At 41.8% G+C, this 21,503-nt stretch overlaps 2 protein-coding genes across 4 annotated transcripts in view; both read right to left on the reverse strand.

Annotated features, from left to right (window-relative positions):
- The window catches only part of LOC129047184 (uncharacterized), a 608,921-nt gene that overhangs the window by 46,007 nt on the left and 541,411 nt on the right, over window positions 1-21,503 (reverse strand). The window lies entirely within an intron of this gene.
- Window positions 1-21,503, reverse strand: part of LOC129049650 (VPS10 domain-containing receptor SorCS3-like) — a 222,649-nt gene that overhangs the window by 14,972 nt on the left and 186,174 nt on the right. Inside the window, exons 3-4 of one of the 3 annotated variants that reach the window (XR_010136663.1) lie at window positions 19,762-19,892; window positions 19,338-19,432 (exon numbers count right to left, since the gene is read on the reverse strand). Coding sequence is in view for 1 of the 3 variants with exons in the window: in XM_063714783.1 (XP_063570853.1) it covers window positions 19,819-19,892 (74 nt within the window). In the remaining 2 variants the exon portion in view is untranslated. The other 2 variants (XR_010136664.1, XM_063714783.1) reach the window with 2 other exon arrangements.

The raw sequence follows: 21,503 nt of genomic DNA on the forward strand, positions 1-21,503 counted from the left end.
ATAAAATGTTTATAATGGCATTGGGGACATAGTATGTTCTCAACAAATGTTAGCTCTTCCTAATATTATTTAAACCCCTACCTTCATTTTTACTTGAATACGTCTGCAGGGTGTTAAAAAAAAAACTTTTCAGACTAGATTCATGCTATCTAATATCATCCTATGAGCTTGGCGGAGGTAGGGTATTAACAGGATTATCCACATTGGCCAATTCCATGACCAAAAAGACGAGCTTACCTGTTAAGCACATCATCAGTAGCAAGAAAAAGGTAGACTCCACGTCTGACAGACTGAATCTGTAGTATCATTGGAGAATTTGTGACAACCAGAAATAGATGTGCACATGTAAAACAAGCATTCTGTAGAATGGGTGATCATGGAAGGACTCGAGTCCCTTTATAAGGCAGAGCTTACTGATTTATTTCTATCATGAGAAATTTTAAAGGTGAAATATCAAATTCTATTAGTGAGAATCCACTATGTGAAAATCCAAGCAGGCACACAAATATTGCTGCTGTATTTACTGCCTTGATACTGATGTTTTCCTCACAAATATGCATCATTCATAGTATGAGCACCTGTTCATGTCTCCAGCACTGCAAGTCTCACCCTATTGACCATTAAATCCTAACAACGAGCATGACACCTGCCCCGTATTGGGTGCCCAAAATTTTCAACTCATATCTGGAGCACGTGTGTCCACATATATGGGTATACAGCATACGGATCAGGTGAGACAGGCAACAATTATAATGAACAAGTGCTAGACAATGAAAATCTTACTTTTATTATTATTATTATTATTATTATTATTATTATTTTGAGACGGAGTCTCTCTCTCTGTTGCCCAGGCTGGAGTGCAGTGGCGCGATCTCGGCTCACTGCAACCTCTGCCTCCCGGGTTCATGCCATTCTCCTGCCTCAGCCTCCCAAGTAGCTGGGACTACAGGCACCCGCCACCATGCCCGGCTAATATATATATATATTTTTTGTATTTTTAGTAGAGACGGGGTTTCACCGTGTTAGCCAGATGGTCTCGATCTCCTGACCTCGTGATCCGCCTGCCTCGGCCTCCCAAAGTGCTGCAATTACAGGCGTGAGCCACCGTGCCCGGCTGAAAATCCTATTTTTAAATAGTTATCTTCAAGAGGGAGATACACTAGGAAAAAGCAGTGGTCTAAATGATAGATATTTGCTTAGGTTGGCTTAAAACACCTTCAAATTCTCCCATTAACAGAAAAATAAACTAACACTGCAGAATCAAATAAACATTCATGCGCATTCATACATTAAAACAGCCTTTATTTTCCCCTGAAATCTGAAAAAGTGTTATCTAAACCAAATTAGATAGTGCAAACTCAATTTTCATTCAGCTATTAAACGTTTTATTTCCCTCAATAGTCAGGAATTTAATAGGCAATCAGTCCTAAAACTAACCATTCTTTTGAATGGTTAAATTAAACCTAAAAACTACTCTGTGTTTAACTCAGTCTAAAATGTGTTGGAGTAAAATATGAAGCCTACAAATTTCACAGAAATAATAGCTCCTTTCACGACTTTAATCACACATAATATTCCTTCTGTTTTTGATACTACTAATGGCCCACCTCAAACTTCAAAGAATTTCTCAAATCAGGTGATTAACCTGTGTTGATCATGATACATCACATATTGTGGACGCCCCACCACCTGTTCACATGAAGAACACGCACCTGCAGGAGGTGACTGGTCCTCTGAGGGCCCCGCAGCCTGCCGAGGGAGTCAGACCCTGCACCTTGGTCTCATTAGCACGATGGTCTCAACACTTCAGCACTGTGCCAGCCAAACATAAGCCATGCCCAGAGCAGCTTTACATCCAAAGGGCTGAATTAACACATCAACCCATGCAAGCAGATTATAATACTGAGATTTCCCATTTCCTCCTGATATTTTAATAAGAATATTAAATACTCTAGTACAAAAGCACAGCAATGCATTAATCCAAAATGTGACCTGCATACAAAGGTCAACTCCACCTGTGCCTCTCTAAGAGAACAAAGTGTTCCTCTAGTAAACAGGACTTTTTTTTAAAATCCTGGGCTATTAGAGATCAGAGCACCTGATAATCATCAAGCCCTGTTACCTTTCAATTTACTGATAAGGAAGACAACATTTCCTGAAAACTCGAAGTGTTCTGGGCACTACGCTCATCATGTGTTTGTTCACATGTATTTTGTTTTTTTGCATCCTTTATTTAGCCTTCAAATATCCACTCCTTTTTGCCAGTGAGGAAATCGAGGCCCATTTAGATTAAGTCACTATTTATTTTTTTCAAATTTCCTAACTAAACTGTTTCTTTCAGCAATTAACTATAATGTGAAAAGAAAGAAAGTACTCTCTCCTCTTCAATGTAGATTTCATGCAGGGGTTCAAAATAAGCCAGACGCAATAGGAAAATGATCAGGTGGTCTAACATCCAAGCTGGAGGTGGCACATGAGCCAGGGGTGTGAGACTCTCAGTTTCCCAAGAGCTGCTTCCATGTGCCAAGATGCTCCCAATCCTTTTTTTCCCACCCAGTCTCCTCTTCAACAATGATTCATTTTAATTACATAATTACATAAAGTCATCAATTGCAGGAATGGCTTCCTACAATTAAACTTGATAAAATAGTCAAGCAAAGAAAGCCCACACCCTCACTCCTTCCACAGGACAGCACCTTTCAAAGAAGTCAGACAATACAGCCAGGTTACCCTCGGGTGTTTCACGGGGAACATCTAGTGTTGGAGCATCCAGCCTGAATGTGCATGAGCCCCAGTGATGACAGTTCTGGTGGATAAACTGCTCAGTTAGTGCTGCCTGTATAAAGATGAACAAGAATCCTGTTCTCTTTGTTCAAAGGGTTTTAATCCAGAAAGATGAAATATATTCAAACCAAGCAGCTTGAGGTGTACAGCTCAGATCAAGGTATACACAGTATGAAACTGTCAGAACAGCCATGGGAAGTACAAAAGTGACTTTAAGCTATAAAAATAGACAGGGGTCTAGAGCAGTGGCTCATGTCTATAATCCCAGCAATTTCAGAGGCCAAGGCAAGAGGATCTCCTGAAGTCAGGAGTTTGAGACCAGACTGGGCAACACAGTGAGACCCCATCTCTTAAAAAAAAAAAAAAAAAAAAAGGAAGGCATGCATGGTGGTGCATGCCTGTGGTCCCAGCTTCTTGGGAGGCTGAAGCAGGAGGAGGGCTTGAAGCCAGGAGTTGGAGCCTGCAATGAGCTATGATCATGCCACTGCACTCCAGCCTGGGTAACAGAGCAAGACTCTGTCTCTTAAAAAGCAAAAATAAAACCAAAAAACCAGATAGGTGGGAAGAGAGAGCAGAGAAAAGGTAAGAAAGGGTCCCTCCACCTCCATCTGTGCTTTCCAGCTCTTTCCACACAAGACTCACAACCCCACAACACCTCACCCAGTCCTCATCAACCCTTCCAGATCCAATTCTGCTGCTTCTTGGACTCATTCAAACCCCTTCTCAGCCTCTTACACAGGCCATTTCCAAGGCAATGGCACACTCTGGCCTTTCCTGAACAAAGACAGGTGGTAAAGTGGGTTGGAAGAAGTCCAGCCCCACCCTGGAAGGACAGCAGCAGGAGGTTATAACTGGAACGTTATCGACTTCCTGTTCTTGTTGCGTTTGCCCAAATGTCCTCAACGTGCTCAGGAACAACAACCAAGGTGGGCTTACATAGGTGTTTGGTTTGGGAGGTAGTTGGCCACAGGGAAATCTGCAGAGACACCTAATTCAGACAGTTTAAGAAGCAGAATCTTAAACAGATTTGAGAGGCAAGAGATGTGAAGAGAAAGCAAGCTGTCACCCAAGGGCTGCTAGCCAGCAGAGGGCCTCCAGGGAACTAGAAGGACATTGCAAAGCTCCGGGCTAGACCCCTAGGTCTGTGTGATTTTGCTGACATCACTGTGAAAAAAGAAATCATTACAAAGTCGAATTCGCTCACAGCTAGAAGGATTCGGACAGAAGGTGTCCAAAACAGTAAAAGGGAAGATGCTGTTAACTGCGTTTGAAAACAATTATAAAAATGTCAGAAGCTTCAAATCAGTTTTTATCCTTATGTTTTCAGTTTTTTAAACACAGATGATGGCCCTGTGAATATCAGAACAACAGCAAAGCACTTCTAAAATATAGATGCAGATACCACAGAGCCTGCCCCTCATAAAAACAAACAAGCAGGCAAACAAACAGAAAAGCGGGCTGTGTCCCCACAGTCTCCTCTCTTTTCATATAATCCTTCCTACCTTCATCCCTGCCAAACAGGCTTTCATACCCTTTGCAGCATGTCTTTGTTCCCAGGAAACCTAATAAGATATTTATGAATGTTTCAATATTGGCAGCAGAGTTGGCAGCAGGAGTCTCTGCAGTGGCAGAAAGGTCAAAGCGATCCCTCCAACTACCCCCACCGCCCGCCTTGGAGATTACATCTACTATACACACAATTAAATGCAGCAGACCCAGACTGATCTTTTCCTTGTAATTTTTTTAATCACCAAAGGATTAAGAAACAGAAGTACATTATTCAACACAGCAATTCTAAGTGGGTCCCTTAACAGACATTGACCCACATGTGTTTTCTGATGTCACCTAGGTTCTCGTTGCCACAGACCTTGGACAGCTCCCTCTCCCATGCACCACCCTGGCTCTTCCAATCCTTCTCTCTCCTCAAACTCTCCACCCTACCCCAGCCCCTTCACTTTGAGCACTCTGCCTCCTCCCCATTTCATGGGGTACACTGAAGCTTTAGAGTGGACGTGATTCACCTTGACACCCACACACACAAACCGACTCCCAAAGCTCTTTCCACCCTATTGACAAAGAAGTCTCTCTTATTCTTGCCCAAATCAATAAACATTGCACCTGAGCTCACCTACTGGCAGCCCTCCTTTCCTGGTTAGCCCCTACACCTCCCAAGGCCCCTGTGCAACCTCCCCTCCACATTCCTTTTCCTGACCCTGAAACAGAGATCATCCCTGAGGTTTTCTGCCTTTGGTCTTTATTCAATGCACTGAACCATCTTTTCCATGTATGGCTGAAATTAGCACCAGTGTACTCATCAAATGGTTATCAAATTCACCCCCAGCTTGGATGTCTACCACAAGCTCTGTCTAGACCAACATATTTAACTTCTCTGGATACACCTACCTGAATGTCCACAGACTCTGCAAGATCAACGTGATGACAACTGATGTCTTCACTTCCGGTTCCTGCGTATGTTTAGTAATCCCACAATGAGCTTTCTCAACCAAGCCAAAGAGTTGAGAAAACACCAAGGAAGCAAAAATAAGAAGCATAAAACAAAAAATATCCTACCAAAAAGTTACACCAACAAATGGTTTAAGCGTCCCCATCAAATGAAAAAGGATCTCTGTGGGGATTTTCTTATGTAACTTCAAAAAATTAAAAACAAAGTTATGAGTAGTCATATAACACAAACATGAGCAAAAAGAAAGGAAAGGCTAAAATAGTAACATCACCACCAAGTTTAAGACAGAAATAATTAATGAGCATAAGGCCAGAGTAAAAATTACAGCCACATTACCACCAGTGTGGTACACTTTATTTTACATAAAATTAAATTTTACTCAAAATGTAAATTATGTTTTACATGAAAACATGTAAAACAACATTCACAAGCAAATGGACCAAGAAAGCTGTAACAGGAGATTGATGCTATTATCAAACTGACTAATTGGACAGGCTAAAAATACAGATTCAAAAAATGTAATTAAAATGTCTAAACAAATGAATTTTGGAGCCTATGGAGAATACATCTTCCTTCCAAGCACAAAGGGAAACCTGGAATAAGTCCCTCGCTCTTCGTGCAGGCACTGAAGCAACAGGGAATGGACCCCACATCCTTGGACCACCTCCATGTCTCGCCAGTTTCTTCTTTTGCCAAAGGAAACTGGGCCCCACCTGCCTCAGACACTTCAAACAGCAGGGGCTGCGGTCACTGTAATAATGAGCCAACAGGTAATGGAAACACTTTCCCCACCACGATCAGAGCACAGCTTAGGGTCCATTCAACCACAGGATTTCAGAATTGAGGGAAACCTTGAAAACTCTCATTAAAGCCCTTCCCTTCACACAGTAGGAAACTGAGGGCTTGTAAGACACAGTGCTACATCTACAGAAACACGACTACACAGGGTGGGAGGAGCTGCACTCAAAGGTTAGAAACAGTGGGAGGGTCCAGACGGGGTCAAGGCTGGGCATCTTGTGATGATGGCTGAGGGCGGTGATGTCCTCAGTGTGTTTCACACCAAGAGAATTTTTTTTGTAAGCAACCCCCTTCTCTATGTGGCAAAATTTCTTTCAGTGATAACTATAAAGAACATAAAATTGACCAAAAAAGAAACAAACAGCAAAAATAGTCTTTATTGAACTTGCATCTAGGCCAGGCACGGTGGCTCATGCCTGTAATCCCAGCACTCTGGGAGGCTGAGGCGGGTGGATCACCTGAAGTCAGGAGTTCAAGACCAGCCTGGCCAACATGGTGAAACCCCATCTCTACAAAAATACAAAAATTAGCCAGGCATGGTGGCAGGTGCCTGTAAACCCAGTTACTTGGGAGGCTGAGGCAGGAGAATCGCTTGAACCCAGGAGGCAAAGGTTGCAGTGAGCCGAAATCACACTACGGCACTCCAGCCTGGAAAACAGAGTGAGACTCCGTCTCAAAAACAAAAAAAAAAACTGCATCTAATCATGCCAGTAAATAAAATAATAAAAATTTTTATAGTCCAAAAAAAAGAGAAAAAAGCACAAGTATTTATTCAATGGTTTTCATATCTATCTATGTAACAACTTGAATTTTGATCCTTTGGTTACAGACTGATACAATATTTATGTCATTAATTGGCAAGTAACTAATAAGTGAAATTTAACAAAACCAATGCTCTGTCAAAGGTATAAACATCTACTAAATCATACCACTAATGTCACATTTTCTTTTCTTGACTTGGTCTTCAATTTTAAAACAATGAATAATTATGAATGAATTTCAATTTTAAGAATCTAGGAAAAATTTACCAAACTAAAATGTGAGCTTACCAAACAAAATATCATACCCTGCAGTTCATATTCTGTTTTGCTGTCTTAAATGTTAGATGTAAAAACCCCCACGTGGTCACATAAAATGACAGAATCGAAGTAACTCAAGTTCTACTTTCTTAGTGTTTATAAACGCTGTACTGTCACTATTTCATCGCTATTATTTAAACTCAAGCACTGGGCATGGTGACTCACACTTGTAATCCCGGCACTTTGAGAGTCTCTGCTGGAAGGATCACTTGAGGCCAGGAGTTCAAGACCAGCCTGGGCAACATAGCGAGACCCCATCTCTACGAAATAATCATAAATAAGTACATAAACTAACTAACTCCAGAATATGTAGCACCATGGGGCTCCTGGAGAGCACTGTGTCCAAAGGGAACTCCGGAGCTGTCCTAACTCTTAGGACCTTGCTCTCAAAATGCACACATACAGTTCAGTTGGTTGTGGGCAATGGAGACAGAGGGTTAACTGGGAGTGCTCCTAATGAATTTCCATGTAGAATATAATGGTCACTTAAAAGAAATAAATCAAGTCCAACAGCACTTTAAAAAAAAAGAAAACGTAAATAAAATAAATATGTGCTACATTGAAGAATATGTGTATATTTTATATATATACACACTATATCTGCTATATACATATGTGAAATCTTTAAAAGTAGCCAGGCTTGTGACTGTAATCCCAGCAACTTGGGAGGCTGAGGTGGGAGGATCACTTAGGGGCAGGAGTTTGAGACCAGCCTGGGCAACACAGCAACACAGCAAGACCCTGTCTCTAAATTTTTTTTTAATTAGTCACGCATGGTGACGTGTGCCTATATTCCCAGCTACTTGCGAGGCTGAGGTGGGAGAATCTGAGGCTGTAATGAACTATGATTGTACCACTGCACTCCAGCCTGGCCCACAGAGTAAGACCTCCGCTCTAAAAAAAAAAAAAAAAAACAACAACAACAACTAAATAGTAGTCATGGCAATTATTTAGAATTTAGTCCAAATGAAGGCTTTTGCAGGGAAGAGAATGTTACTGCTGGTACATGGGGATGATTAAAAGCAGATGGACTTTTAGTGGGTTTAATTGTGTGGACCTTCTTATTGCCTGCACCTCAGGCAGATCACTCCCCAATGCATCCCACACAGCCTGTGATGCTCACCGACTGTACGAACTCAGGCAAGTTACGTAACTCTTTCTGGTGTGTGTCCTTATCTGTGCCATGGAGATGCCAGCTGGGACTGGCTCTGCCTCACATCTGAGGCTCCTGGAGGACTGCAGCCTCAGGTGTGGGAGCCCCGGCTCCTGGTCCGTCCGTGGTGTGCTCTGCGAGGAGAGCTTCTAAGGAAAGTGCTGTGGGAATTAAAGCTATACGGCGGCAGCCCTATGAAGAGTGAAGCACCCACCTTATGGCTCAGGAAAAACAGGTCAGGAGGCTGCTCAGAGTTTCTCTCCCGTAGCTCTTCTTTAAGAGGCTAAGGACATGAGCCAGAGAGCAGGGAGGAAAAAGGGGCCACGAACTTAGCCATGGAAATGGATCGTTCAACATGTGTGTTCTACTACACTTCCCTTACTCAAATATACCCGAAAAGCTAAGGAGTAACCTTGCAGGCAGAGCCCTCGATTTTCTACCACTGTGCCGCAACACCAAGCACCAAGACAGTATACACTAGCTACTACAAATGAATTTGTCTGACACACAAGTTTTAAACCTTGACCAACATAAATGACTAAGGATGCCAGCTGTCACATTAAATCCCAAATGTACCTCCATTTGAGGGCAGACATCCATCTGCCAAGTCTGAAGAAATTGGCATTAAAAGCATTTACCTCGGCAGCCCCCTTTTAGGAGTAGTTTACATATGAAAGTACAATATCAACACTACACAATACATCAATTTCCGAGGCATAAGTAACTGCACATCACCATGGAGGTTCTACTTTGTTCAATAAGCAATTAAGTGTGAAGGGATATCTGAGAACAACACATTAAGCCAATTCACATTTTCTGTTCAATTCTGACCTTCGCTTGCAGAGCGCAGTCCTTCAGCAAAGGTTTTCCACTTCCCATTGGCAGGAATTGTGCGTCGTGCTGGGGAGGATGCGAGGGGAAACAGACAGACTTTGTCATCAAGGATGACACAGCAGAGTAGGAGAGTCAGAGATGGATAAAAATAGATGTGGTGCAGCATGCTAAGTTCCAGAGCAAAAGAGTCTGAGAAATGCTGTGGCACAGAGGGGTTGCCTCCGCCTGCAAACGGTGGAGATGCAGGATGAGGAAGAAAATGCTTGCTTACAGAGATGCGACCTGAGCCTGAAAAACAGGGCCCTCCAGGAGGACAAACTTGAGTAGGTTAGGAGACAGTGTTCCAGGGAAAGTGCCATGATTAAAGGCTGCAGCCAGACACAGGAAGAGGAGCCTGGGGAGATGGTGCGGTAAGCCAGGAATAGAACGAGAGTGGCCTTGTGTATCTTACTGGAGACAAAAGAGAAGTAGCGATGGTCCCTCAACAGGGAGAATCACAGTGCCTTGGCTGTTTTAGAACGATAACCACCAGCAATCGGGAAGGTGAAAGGGAAACCCTGTTACAGGTGGAGACAAGAGAGACTGAACCAGCACCAGTGCCATGAAAATGATCCACTCAACAAAAAAGTAGATCTGGTTTAAAATCTATACCCACCCCACCAAGCATCCTCCTGGGCACTATGACTCTGTACCCCGGTCCTGGTGTATCCCAACCTAGCCAGGGTTGTCAGGGAAAGACGCAAATGGTAAAGTCAACCAGACAGCAAAAATGGGGGGTGGGGGGTGGGGGAGTCATCTGAATTTCCTTTAAACGTTTATACCTATTTTTTAAAAAGTGGTGCTTACTGTGGTACACAGCAAGACATGAGATAAAGCATAGAAAAAGGACAAAAACACCACCAAAAATGACCGTGTGATAGAGTACTAAGACTCCTTTTGGTTTTTTTCTTCTTGAGACGGGTATGGCTCTGATGCCCAGGCTGGAGTGCAGTGGCATGATTTTGGCTCACTGCAACCTCCACCTCCCAAGTAGCTGGGACTACAGGCGCATGTCACCACACCTGGCTAATTTTTGTATTTTTCATAAAGAAAGGGTTTTGCCATGTTGCCCTGGTCTCAAACTCCTGAGCTCAAGCAATCCTCCCACCTCAGCCTCCCAGAGTGCTGGGATTACAGGCATGAGCCACGATGCCCAGGCAAGACTCCTTGTAATGGTAAAGTTGTAATTACTATATCAACGAGCAATAAGACTATTACATGAGGGACCTGGAGAAGTCAAATACACAGGGACAGAAAGTAGAATGGTGATTCTCAGGGGCAGGGGCAGGAAGAACAGGGAGTTGTTTAACAGGGACAGAGTTTCAGTTTTGCAAGATGAAAAGCTTTCTGGAGACTGGCTGCACACCAGTGTGACTATCCTTAACACTACTGACTCGTATACTTAAATATAATAAAGAAGATAAATTTCATGTTGTGTATTTTACCACAAAAAAAGAGAAAAAAGAAAGAAAAAAGAGCAACAAGCCTACCCAACCTGTCAAACAGGATGGGATATATGATGTCTACGGCCACTGTACTGTGTCCTAGGCATTTTTGCATCTGAAATCTCATTTAGCTTCCCGACATGCTTTCTAGGGAAGTGTGTTTCCATCAAACAAACAAGGAAAGTCAGGCTCAGCGAAATCATGTACTTGACCTAAGGTCATTCAGTTTGTCCCTGGTAGAGCCAAGACTCGTGTACTTGTTATGTTTTGTTCCTTATACTATAGCTAATTACCCTCCCACTCAGGCTATTACAAAAAAAATAAAAAAGAAAGAGAAAGATTACACTGCAAGTTTTTTCCATTACATGTTTAATAATTTAAAGTTCTCCATGATAACCTCAGGCAAACTAGAATTAATCTTCAAAATCAGGTTAGTGCAAAAAGAAAACATTTCTAGTTTGTTCCTAAAACGCATTCTTCCTATTCGATATGCACCTTACCTTTTAATCTCTACTAATGCAAGTCAAAACCTGTTGTTTTTTTTTTTGTAAAACCCAAGTGGTACATTCCAAAATTGATGGGAGAGTTATTGTCAAACACACTATCTAAAATGCAACAACAGCAACGCAAAATTTATAAATCACTCAGTGAGGTGCTGTTTAAAGTACCTCATGCATATTAACTCATTTAATCTTCAAAAAATTCCTATGAACTATACATTGTTGCATGAGGGTGACAAATGAGGACCATCTTCAACAAAATCCCCAGGAGTGCTGGCTGCAAACAGAAATCAGAGCCTGCCCCAGACGAAATGAACCTAGATTTTTCTTATGCAATGTAAGGCTAAAACTAAAATACCTGATCTATATATCATGGATTCGCCAACCAAGTTACCTTTATATGCACAAAACAGGAAATGAGAGGTACATGACAGCCTGTGGAATACAAACATGCCAAGAACGAGAACTGGAAAGCACAAGTAAATACTACCACTGACATCATTCTGCAAAGACTCCGCAAAATTGTATTTGAGAATTTTACGGAGAACATAAACCTTGGCAAAAAGGTTTTACAAAACAATTCACCTTTTTAGTTAGAGACTGTCTTTCAAGTCTTACTAAGCAGATCATACATCTTAGCTCATCACTTCTGCAGAACTCAACCACAGCTCTATTCGTTATATTATTACTATTAATATTTTTAATTGAGACAGGGTTTTGCTCCATCACACAGGCTGGAGTGCGGCGGTGCAATCTCAGCTCACTTTAACCTCCACCTCCCAGGCTCAAGCGATCCTCCACCTCAGCTTCCCAAGTAGCTGGGACCACAGGCATGCATCACCATGCTCAGCTAATTTTTTGCACTTTTGATAGAGATGGGGTTTCACCATGCTGCCCCCCGCTGGTCTCAAACTCCTGAGCTCAGGCGAAGCACCTGCCTCAGCCTCCCAAAGTGATGGAATTACAGGTGTGAGCTACCACGCTCAGCCTCTATTTGTTGTAACAATTATTCCACGGGTATATGTGCAGCCATGTTGATGCTGTCCTAATTTTAAAATATTCAATGTGTTTCAAACAGTAAGCAGCACATAAGTTTCTTTTAAAGGGCTACATATTCTGACGTCTTCATTTTTTTCTAATGGTAGTATCTCAAAATATCAAAATTCATCATGCCCCTTAACATAATAGTTCAAAAAAATGACGCATAATCAATTTATCTTCAGGGTATATAAGAAAACATACTTGGCTGTGAAGAATGCTAAATCAATATCTTTAAACTATTTATATAAAAAGTACTATGGTTTAAAATCCAAGTCAGTTAAATGTCTTATAATCTACTATTCTAAATCTTTAAAAATATCACAGGTTGATTTCTATAAAAAAAGTATTTAACTCTATAGCAAACACCAGCACTGAATTGAGAATAGCTTCTTGTCTACTTAAGTGCATGACACATGATAAAAAAAAAAAATGTTTGGAATACTGCATTGCACATTGCACCCATCAACCATCCATACAAAATACTAGCAAAGGGACCATAAAACTAGACATAGACGGACCTCAGAAAGTGAACTAGACACAGGAAAAGACTGTCAGCAGGTAACAGATAGTCCCCAGCTTTCTCCGCATTTCCTCAGAGTTCGTACATACTAATATGGAGTATTGGAGTTTGGGGGTACAATTTTAGGGGCAAAAAATTGAAAGCTTTTCCGACCCTCGTTTAAATTTTTGTTGAGTATAGGAGCAATGTTGTCAATTGGTGAAATAAGAAAATTCACTCTTTCCCAACGATGTGATAGAAGACCCAACAACATATGAAGAGGCCACATATGCTCCCTGGGACAGCCCTGAAGAGTCATCTCTATAAATGGGTCTGTGACTATCAAACTAAACATGAAGAGAACTACTAAATTCCTGACAGTCCAATACTAACTCAAATATAATGTGAGAATTAACGTTTTGTTATAGTGATTAAACATGTTTGCAGTTGTTATGGGTCGACTGCCGCTTATGTGTTGGCCACAGTCTAGAATCATTGTCTGGGACTCACAGGAAGCCTCGATTCAGAGGAAGAACTTTCAACACCAGCTCACTGTGGACTAGAATGGTTTTCCAGGTGAAATGGTGTGTCCCCCAGGAAGACAGATGTTCATGTGTAGGCCCAGTGAATTATAAGCGTTAAAATATATGGCATGCGCCTATGTGTGTACACATTTAGACAAGCAGTGGAAGGAGGCTGGTAAAAGTACGAAAAGAAATCTTCCCTTATGTTATTTTCTGTCTTGGAGTTTTTTGACTTTCCAATGTCCACAATGTTTGGCTTACAAATATGACTAACCCATGTACAGAGAATAATGGTGGTACCTCCCCAACACACACACACACATGCACTATCCTGTACTTAAAATTACTTCCTCTGCTATGTCTAATCTTATACAGTGAACAAAACTTTGTTGAAATAGGTGTAGTGTTGAAACTGCATGACAGCTGACAGTCAAAACAGTGATACTGAGAGAAGTTCACGTTTCTGCCTTACCAAGGCATCGTCATTATGTGAAATTATTCAATTTACTCTGGTACATCGATGTTAGAACGGTTAATGCATTCTAATTTGTAAAGGTAACAGTAAAAAATGACTATGAGGCAGTTTTAACAAAGCTGAGTATTAGAGAAATAATTGTGACACTATTCAGCAAATGGCCTTACTGTTTTAAAATAAAGAGCTCTATTTTTAAACTATCAGAGCTTGGTAACATGTTTCATATGCTAGACAGCAATACTGTCAAAACTTCCACCTTTCACTGGAATAAAAACAAAAGAGTCATATTTTTTATTCAATAATTTAAAGAATATTCCTGCCGGGTGCAGTGGCTCATGCCTGTAATCCCAACACTTTGGGAGGCTGAGGCAAGCGGATCACTTGAGGTCAGGAGTTCGAGACTAGCCTGGCCAACATAGCGAAATCCCATCTCTACTAAAAACACACAAAAAATTAGCCAGGCCTGCTGGTGGGTGCCTGTAGTCCCAGCTACACAGGAAGCTGAGGCAGGAGAATCACCTGAACCTGGGAGTGCGAGGTTGCAGTAAGCCAAGATCACGCCACTGCACTCCAGCCTGGGCAACGGCGAGACTCTGTCTCAAAAAAAGAAAAAAATTTTAAAAAATAAATAAATAAAAAATATTCCTTTATATCATTGAATCTACAGTTAAGTATTCAGTTTCCATATTATGCACAGTGCCAAGTTCCTCAGAGATATTCAAAGCAGAGCCCCACAGAGCCAAAAAGTTGATGGTCTCAAACAAGATGGAAGGGAAAAAAGGAGGGAGGGTAGAAAGATACAGATGCAGACTTTATAGTCACAATTCAATACAACTCTAGTCACACATGTGGACCAAGTTTAACGTTTTAACCATTCTATGGTAAAGAATCTTGGTGTTTGTTTGCAGGAGGAGGTGTCAGTGAATTTAATGTGAATTTATATGCAACTGTGTTCTTTCACGACACCAAAAGGAGAAGCCAGTTTCTTGATTTAACACCAATCCACACATGCACACTCTCAAACACGTTTTAGACTCGTCTTATGCTCGCAGTCCAGCCTGCTTGTCCCTAGCAGTTACAGGCTAGAAAACATATATGTACAAAAGACCCTAATGCCCAAAACGTACCTTGTGATTCTTCAGCCTGCACATTTCTCCCCTTGGCAATGTGTAACTCTTGGGCAGAGTAATACACAAGTCCACTTCCCTTTTCCCCAAGTTACAGCTTATAATTGATTGTTTTGGTTATCAAAGAATTAGAAAGCAAAATGAGTGGCAAAGAAGAACAACATCCGTAATAACCAGATAACTGGTGTCAATGAGCAACTCTGTGTGAGTCTGTGAGCTCTTATACAGTGCGGCCTTAAACAGGTACATTCTCATCTAATTATTTTTTTCTTGTAGAGATAGGGTCTCACTATGTTGCCCAGGCTGGTTTCAAACTCCTGGCCTCAAACAATCTTCCTGCCTTGGCCTCCCAAAGTGCTGGGATTACAGGCATGAGCCACTGTGCCCAGCTGTTCTCATCTAATTCTCATCATGCTATAAGCTATGACATTATTCTACTTCCAGTTTACTAACTGCAGTATCTTGAAACCAAACAGATCTAGAGGTAGGGAAAGATCTGTCAAAAGTTTGGTGTCTCTCCAGGAGAGCCAGTGTTGCCCCCACCTTGCTGGAGGAAGGAGCTCCATCATGACGCAACCAACAGAGATCACCCCCTACATGTGTATCTCTGCTCCTCTGGGGTGGTCTCATACTGGGGTGAAAGGGGCTTTCTGCTATTCTGAGGTCAATCACCTTGCCCCAATCCACAGTTCAAAATAGTTCAAAACAAAACTCAGAAACACAAGAAATAGCATCAACACCTTCTCCGTCACTAACACTGGAACCTGGAAATCACACTTGCCTAGTGCTCTGTCCACTTACAGCTCCACTGCTAACCATCCCAAGTGCTTCTCTTCTCCTGCAGCAGTATAGCCCTGCACCTCTTCCTGGGCAATGACGGCAGCCTCATGTGCTTATTCTAAATGCAGAGCAGGTGGCTGTGCACATCAAACCCAAGTACTATGCCTTTGTCACTTGGCCCATAAAAGCTTTTCCTGACTATAGCAGCCCGTCTCCAGTAGCCTGGCCTTTCACAGCACTTTGTCCATCATCCCCCTTCTGTATTAGTCCGTTTTCACGCTGCTGATAAAGACATACCCCAGACTGGGCAATTTACAAAAGAAAGAGATTTAATTGGATTACAGTTCCACATGGCTGAGGAAGCCTCACAATCATGGTGGAAGGCAAGGAGGAGCAAGTCCCGTCTTACACGGACGGCAGCAGGCAAAGAGAGAATGAGGAAGATGCAAAACTGGAACCCCTGATAAAACCATCAGCTCTCATAAGATTTATTCACTGCCACAAGAACAGTATGGGGGAAACCAATCATCTCCCACCAGGTCCCTCCCACAACACATGGGAATTATGGGAGCTACAATTCAAGATGAGATTTGGGTAGGGACCCAGAGCCAAACCACATCACTTTCTTCTTCCACATCTTTTCTGGAAAGACACACACCTGGCCATTACACTCTTCTGCACCTCTGCACATGGGGTTCCCCATGTCTGGCCTGCCCTCCCCACCAAGCCTCACCCAAGTTTCCAGGCTGACTCCTACTCATCTTTCAGGCCCAGCTTATTGGTCTCTACCAGCAGCTTTGCCCCATCCTTCTACTTTTCCTGCAGTGCTGCCACTAACCACGCACCCCCAATTCTTGACAGAGAGGGACTGCAATGCTTACCTCACATATACCAAATATACGATTATGAATAGTACTGATCACGATCAGTCTCAGAGTTCCTAGGGCCTAAAGTAAAAGTCAGACTGGGTCTGACCAGATGGCTTTCCTCTAAGGCGGGCCCTAATCAACTGAATTTAAAGCAGGTAGCTCCCAAGTGGGGTTTGGGAAGACACTATCAGAGCTTATATTTATATATACCTCCAAAAAATAAGCTTTCAGAAACATTTATTAAATGCACTGACACTGGTGTCCCAACATAATTCTACGTAATGTGGCTGGAGAGGAACCTCCTTAAATGGGAAGGGTGGGTGGTGCTATGGACTGAACTGTGTCCTTCCTAAAATTCATATGTTGAAGCCCTAACCCCCAATGTGATGGGATGCCACTGTTGGGCCCTTTTGCAGATAATTAGGATCAGATGAGGTCATGAGGGTGGGACCCTCAAGATGGGATTAGTGCCCTTATTAGAGACAGAGAGCTCTCACTCTGTCACTCCCTCACTCTCGCTCTTGCTCTTGCTCTTGCTCACTCTCTCTGTTCTGGGAGGACATAGCAAGAAGGCAGCTATCTGCAAGCCAGGGGAGAGCCCACACCAGAACCGGATCATGCTGGCACCCTGATCTTGGACTTCCAGCCTCTAGAACTATGAGAAGATGAACACCTGCTTATGCCCACTGGTCTACGTATTTTGCTATGGCAGCCTGAGCTAATACAGGGATAACAGTGGTACCCTCCCTGTCTGTCTCTCTCCTTACTACTACACATTTCAATTTCCAGGTCCCAGCTAGGTGGAGTCATGGATCACTTTATCTAATTTAAACTAAATTAACCCTCCCAAAAGAAAAAAATGGCTTAAGAATCATACAACAAAACCACAAATTGGAAATTATACTTATTAATAATGCAATTACAAGAGAATAAAAAGCAGCAGAATTGACACATTCCTAGTAAAAGCTCTTTAAAACCATTTTACTAGGTTAAACATTAGGGTAATTTAATCAAATCTGACAAATCGGCCAAAAGCATTCAAAATAATAGAGAAGACTGTGAACAATATGTACTTACATCCACAACTCTTAACGGAGAATCTTGGTAAATACATACTGGGTCTTCAGATAATAACTAACAATGATAGCACATGTATACGAATGTTTTAAATATACATATCAAAGGTTCACGCTAAAAAATTTTATGGGCTGAGTGTGGTGGCTCATGCCTGTAACCCCAGCACTTTGGGAGGCCGAGGAGGGCAGATCATGGGGTCAGGAGATCGAGACCATCCTGGCCAAAATGGTGAAACCCTGTCTCTACTAAAATACAAAAAATTAGCCAGGCATGGTGGCACGTGCCTGTAGTCCCAGCTACTTGGGAGGCTGAGGCAGGGGAATCACTTGAACCCAGGAGGCAGAGGTTGCAGTGAGCCGAGATCACGCCACTACACTCCAGCCTGGCGACACAGCAAGACTCCAAAAAGAAAAAAAAAAAAAAAGTGTTACAAATGGGACATCCAATGAAAAAGTTTTGGAGACCACTGATATAGACAGAGAACTTACATGAGAGTTAGGTCCACTCTCAAGCTGAAGTCTTTTCTAAGCTGAAACCTGCCAACACTCTCCAAAAGCCTTTCATATGGTATACGTTATACATAGACTGAAGATACATAGAATAATCCATCAGAGTGACTAACACCATCCCAAACTCAACCCAAATCATTTTTAATGACATCTAATAGAAAATAGTAAAGGCTTAAAACCTGTGATTTCAGTTTTGAAGAGCTGGCTTTCATTTAAGAGAAAAGAATGGGTCAGCATTTGAATGACCAAACCCAACCTCATGGATTTCAGGAAATTTCTTTGTTAAACATCCCTACATCCCCACAATGGTCAGACCTCTCCTTTTGTTCTCTCTAAGCATTGTTCCTCTTGAAAGGGTTGCTGATTAGCATTTCTGAGTAAGCTTTTGCTGTCTGTTGAGTGACTCAGCTATAAGTAGTAGAACAAACACTTAGATGCAACTTTCTGGATAAGGACACAGAAGTTCACATGACTAAACTGAGCAGAAACAGCTACCTACTTTTTCAATTTAAGCAACTAGATCAGACATTATGCAAACAAACCCTTGGTGCTGTTTGTGAGCATAGGGAATGTTCTTTGATGCCCCGAGAGCAAGGGTTTTCCCATCTACTCATTACAACAAACATATGAAGATATTGATCCTTTTTTCCTCTGACCATCCTCCCTTCAAAATCATGTCTGTTTCCAATTAAAGACCCAAACATTTACTAAAGTACTCAACAGAAAAACAAGAGTTTAGCATTTCGTTCCTATTCTCAGATACTTCTAGTTGATTTTAAGATTTGTTTAATTTTGAGAAAATAGTATACTTATTTCTTTTTTGAGATGGAGTTTCACTCTCTTCACCCAGGCTGGAGCGCAATGGTGCGATCTCTGCTGATTGCAACCTCCGCCTCCTGGGTTCAAGCGATTCTCCATCCTCAGCCTCCTGAGTAGCTGGGATTACAGGCACCCGCCACCGCGCCTGGCTAACTTTTGTATTTTTAGTAGAGATGGGGTTTCAGCATGTTTGCCAGGCTGGTCTGGAACTCCTGACCTCAGGTGATCTGCCTGCCTTGGCCTCCCAAAGTGCTGGGATTACAGGTGTGAGCCACCACACTTGGCCAAAAATTGTATACTTATAGAAGAGTTGCAAAAATAATAGAGTTGACATCTATCCTTCACCCAGTTTCCCCACAATGTTAGCATCTTACATCACCACAGCACAATTCTCAAAACTAAGAAAGTAATACTGGCACAACACCAATCCAATTACAGACTTTATTCAAGATTCACCAGTTTTTCCACCAATGTATCTTTTCTGTTCCAGAATCCAATTCAGGGACCAACACAGTACTTACTTGTCACGTCTTGGGTCTCTTCCAATTCTGGTTGAATTTTAATTTGTCTCACAAATCCTGATGCTTAATTCTTTTTAATCAAAGAATCATCAATGCTTCCAAGTTCACAGCAGACAATAAGAGTTAACAGAATTTGGGAAGAGGAGAGAGGAGAAATAAATTACTGACCAAAATTCTCAAACCAAATGCCTTTACCTACTTTAAACAGGGGGAATGGCACAGATGTTTTTTTGGTCAAATTCAAACTGGGCTCCATTATCCACCCACACAGGGGTCAACTTGATAAAGAAATCACCATGAAAGTCTGTCCTCTTAGACATTTGCCGTTTCCTTAGAAACACCAAATATAAAACTGGCCCAATGCTGACAGGCTTTTCTGTTTCTAAAAATACTCTTCAAGAAAGCTCACACATTCAATGGTTACCTGGAATGTACTATGCCAAAGCTCCCCCAATTCCAATATTTTCGTCTGCAGGATTCCTCAAAAGACTTGTCCAGGGGTGTAAAGCTGATAACAGTTCTCATTACAAGACTCTTCTATGGCATTAATTGCTGCTGGTACATCGAAAATAAGAACTCAGGATTGTTGTGCCATTCACGTTCAGAAAATACAGTGCCTGGCTTGGAAATTAACCAAGTATATCTGCTTCTAAACAAAAAGCAGCACACCCAGAAGGAAAATCTTGAGATTGTTTTCAACATCAGCAATTACTCTTGATAAGGAATACTTTTACCTTTGCCAAACTTGATAAAGACAGCAGTCTCAAATCAGAGATTATGTAACCTTGGTTTTTAAGATAATGATCTTTACATAAACCAAAAAAAGTTATGATTCTGCCAGGCGTCATGGCTGATGCCTATAATCCCAGCACTTTGGGAGGCCAGGGCAGATGGATCACTTGAGGTCAGGAGTTCAAGACCACCTGGCCCACGTGGTGAAACCCCGTTCTCTACCAAAAATTCAAAAATTAGCTGGCCGTGGTGGCGGGTGCCTATAATCCCAGCTACTCGAGAGTCTGAGGGGCAGGAGAATCGCTTGAACCCAGGAGGCAGAGGTTTGCAGTGAGTGGAGTTCACGCCACTGCACTCTAGCCTGGCCAATAGAGTGAGACTCCATCTCAAAAAAAAAAAAAGTTATGATTCTAGCTAGGATGCTGGTATTGCTTGTTTGCTAAATTGTAAGCAGCTTGTGCATTAAGACCAGATCCTACATAAATTCTGTAGCATTAAAACATTTAGAGGAGAATTCTTCATCCTCACAGTACTCAATGACATTGGATCTAGTACCACATATATAATCTCTCCCCACTATTCATGGACAAATTGGTTATTGAAGATTATTTTGTTCTTTTTATTCTTTAAGACAAAAATATTCTTTTAGAATTATGATCCCATCTAATTAAACTTAAGGGCTTCTGCACAGCAAAATAAACTATCAACAGAGTGAACAGACAACCTGCAGAATGGGAGAAAATACATGCAAACTATGCATCTGACAAAGGTCTAATATCCAGCACCTATAAGGAACTGAAACAAATTTATAAGAACAAAATACTAACAACCACATTAAAAAGTGGACAAAAGATATGAACAAACACTTTTCTAAAGAAGACACACATGCCGCCAACAAACATATGAAAAAAATGCTCACTATCACTAATCATTAGAGAAACGCAAATTAAAACCACAATGAGATACTATCTCACACCACCACCATGGCTATTTAAAAAGCCAAAATATAACATACGCTGGTGAGGTTGCAGAGAAAAGGGAACAATTAAACACTGTTGGTGAGAGCGTAAATTAGTTCAACTATGGTGAAAAGCAGTTTGGAAGTTTTTCAAAGAGCTAATAACCGAACTACCATTCAACTCAGCAATCCTATTACTGGGTATACACCAAGAGGAACATAAGTCCTACTACCATAAAGGCACATGGACTCGAATGCTCACTGAAGCACTATTCACAATAGCAATGACATGGAATCAACCTAAATGTCCATCAACAACAGACTGGATAAAGAAAATGTACATATACACTATGGAATACTATGCAGCCATAAAAAAGAATGAGATCATGTCTTTTGTGGGAACATGGAATGAGGGGGAGACCATTATCCTTAGCAAACTAACAGGAACAGAAAATCAAATACCACACATTCTCACT

Source organism: Pongo abelii, chromosome 14 (genome assembly GCF_028885655.2).
Source record: "Pongo abelii isolate AG06213 chromosome 14, NHGRI_mPonAbe1-v2.0_pri, whole genome shotgun sequence".
Lineage (NCBI taxonomy): Eukaryota > Metazoa > Chordata > Mammalia > Primates > Hominidae > Pongo > Pongo abelii.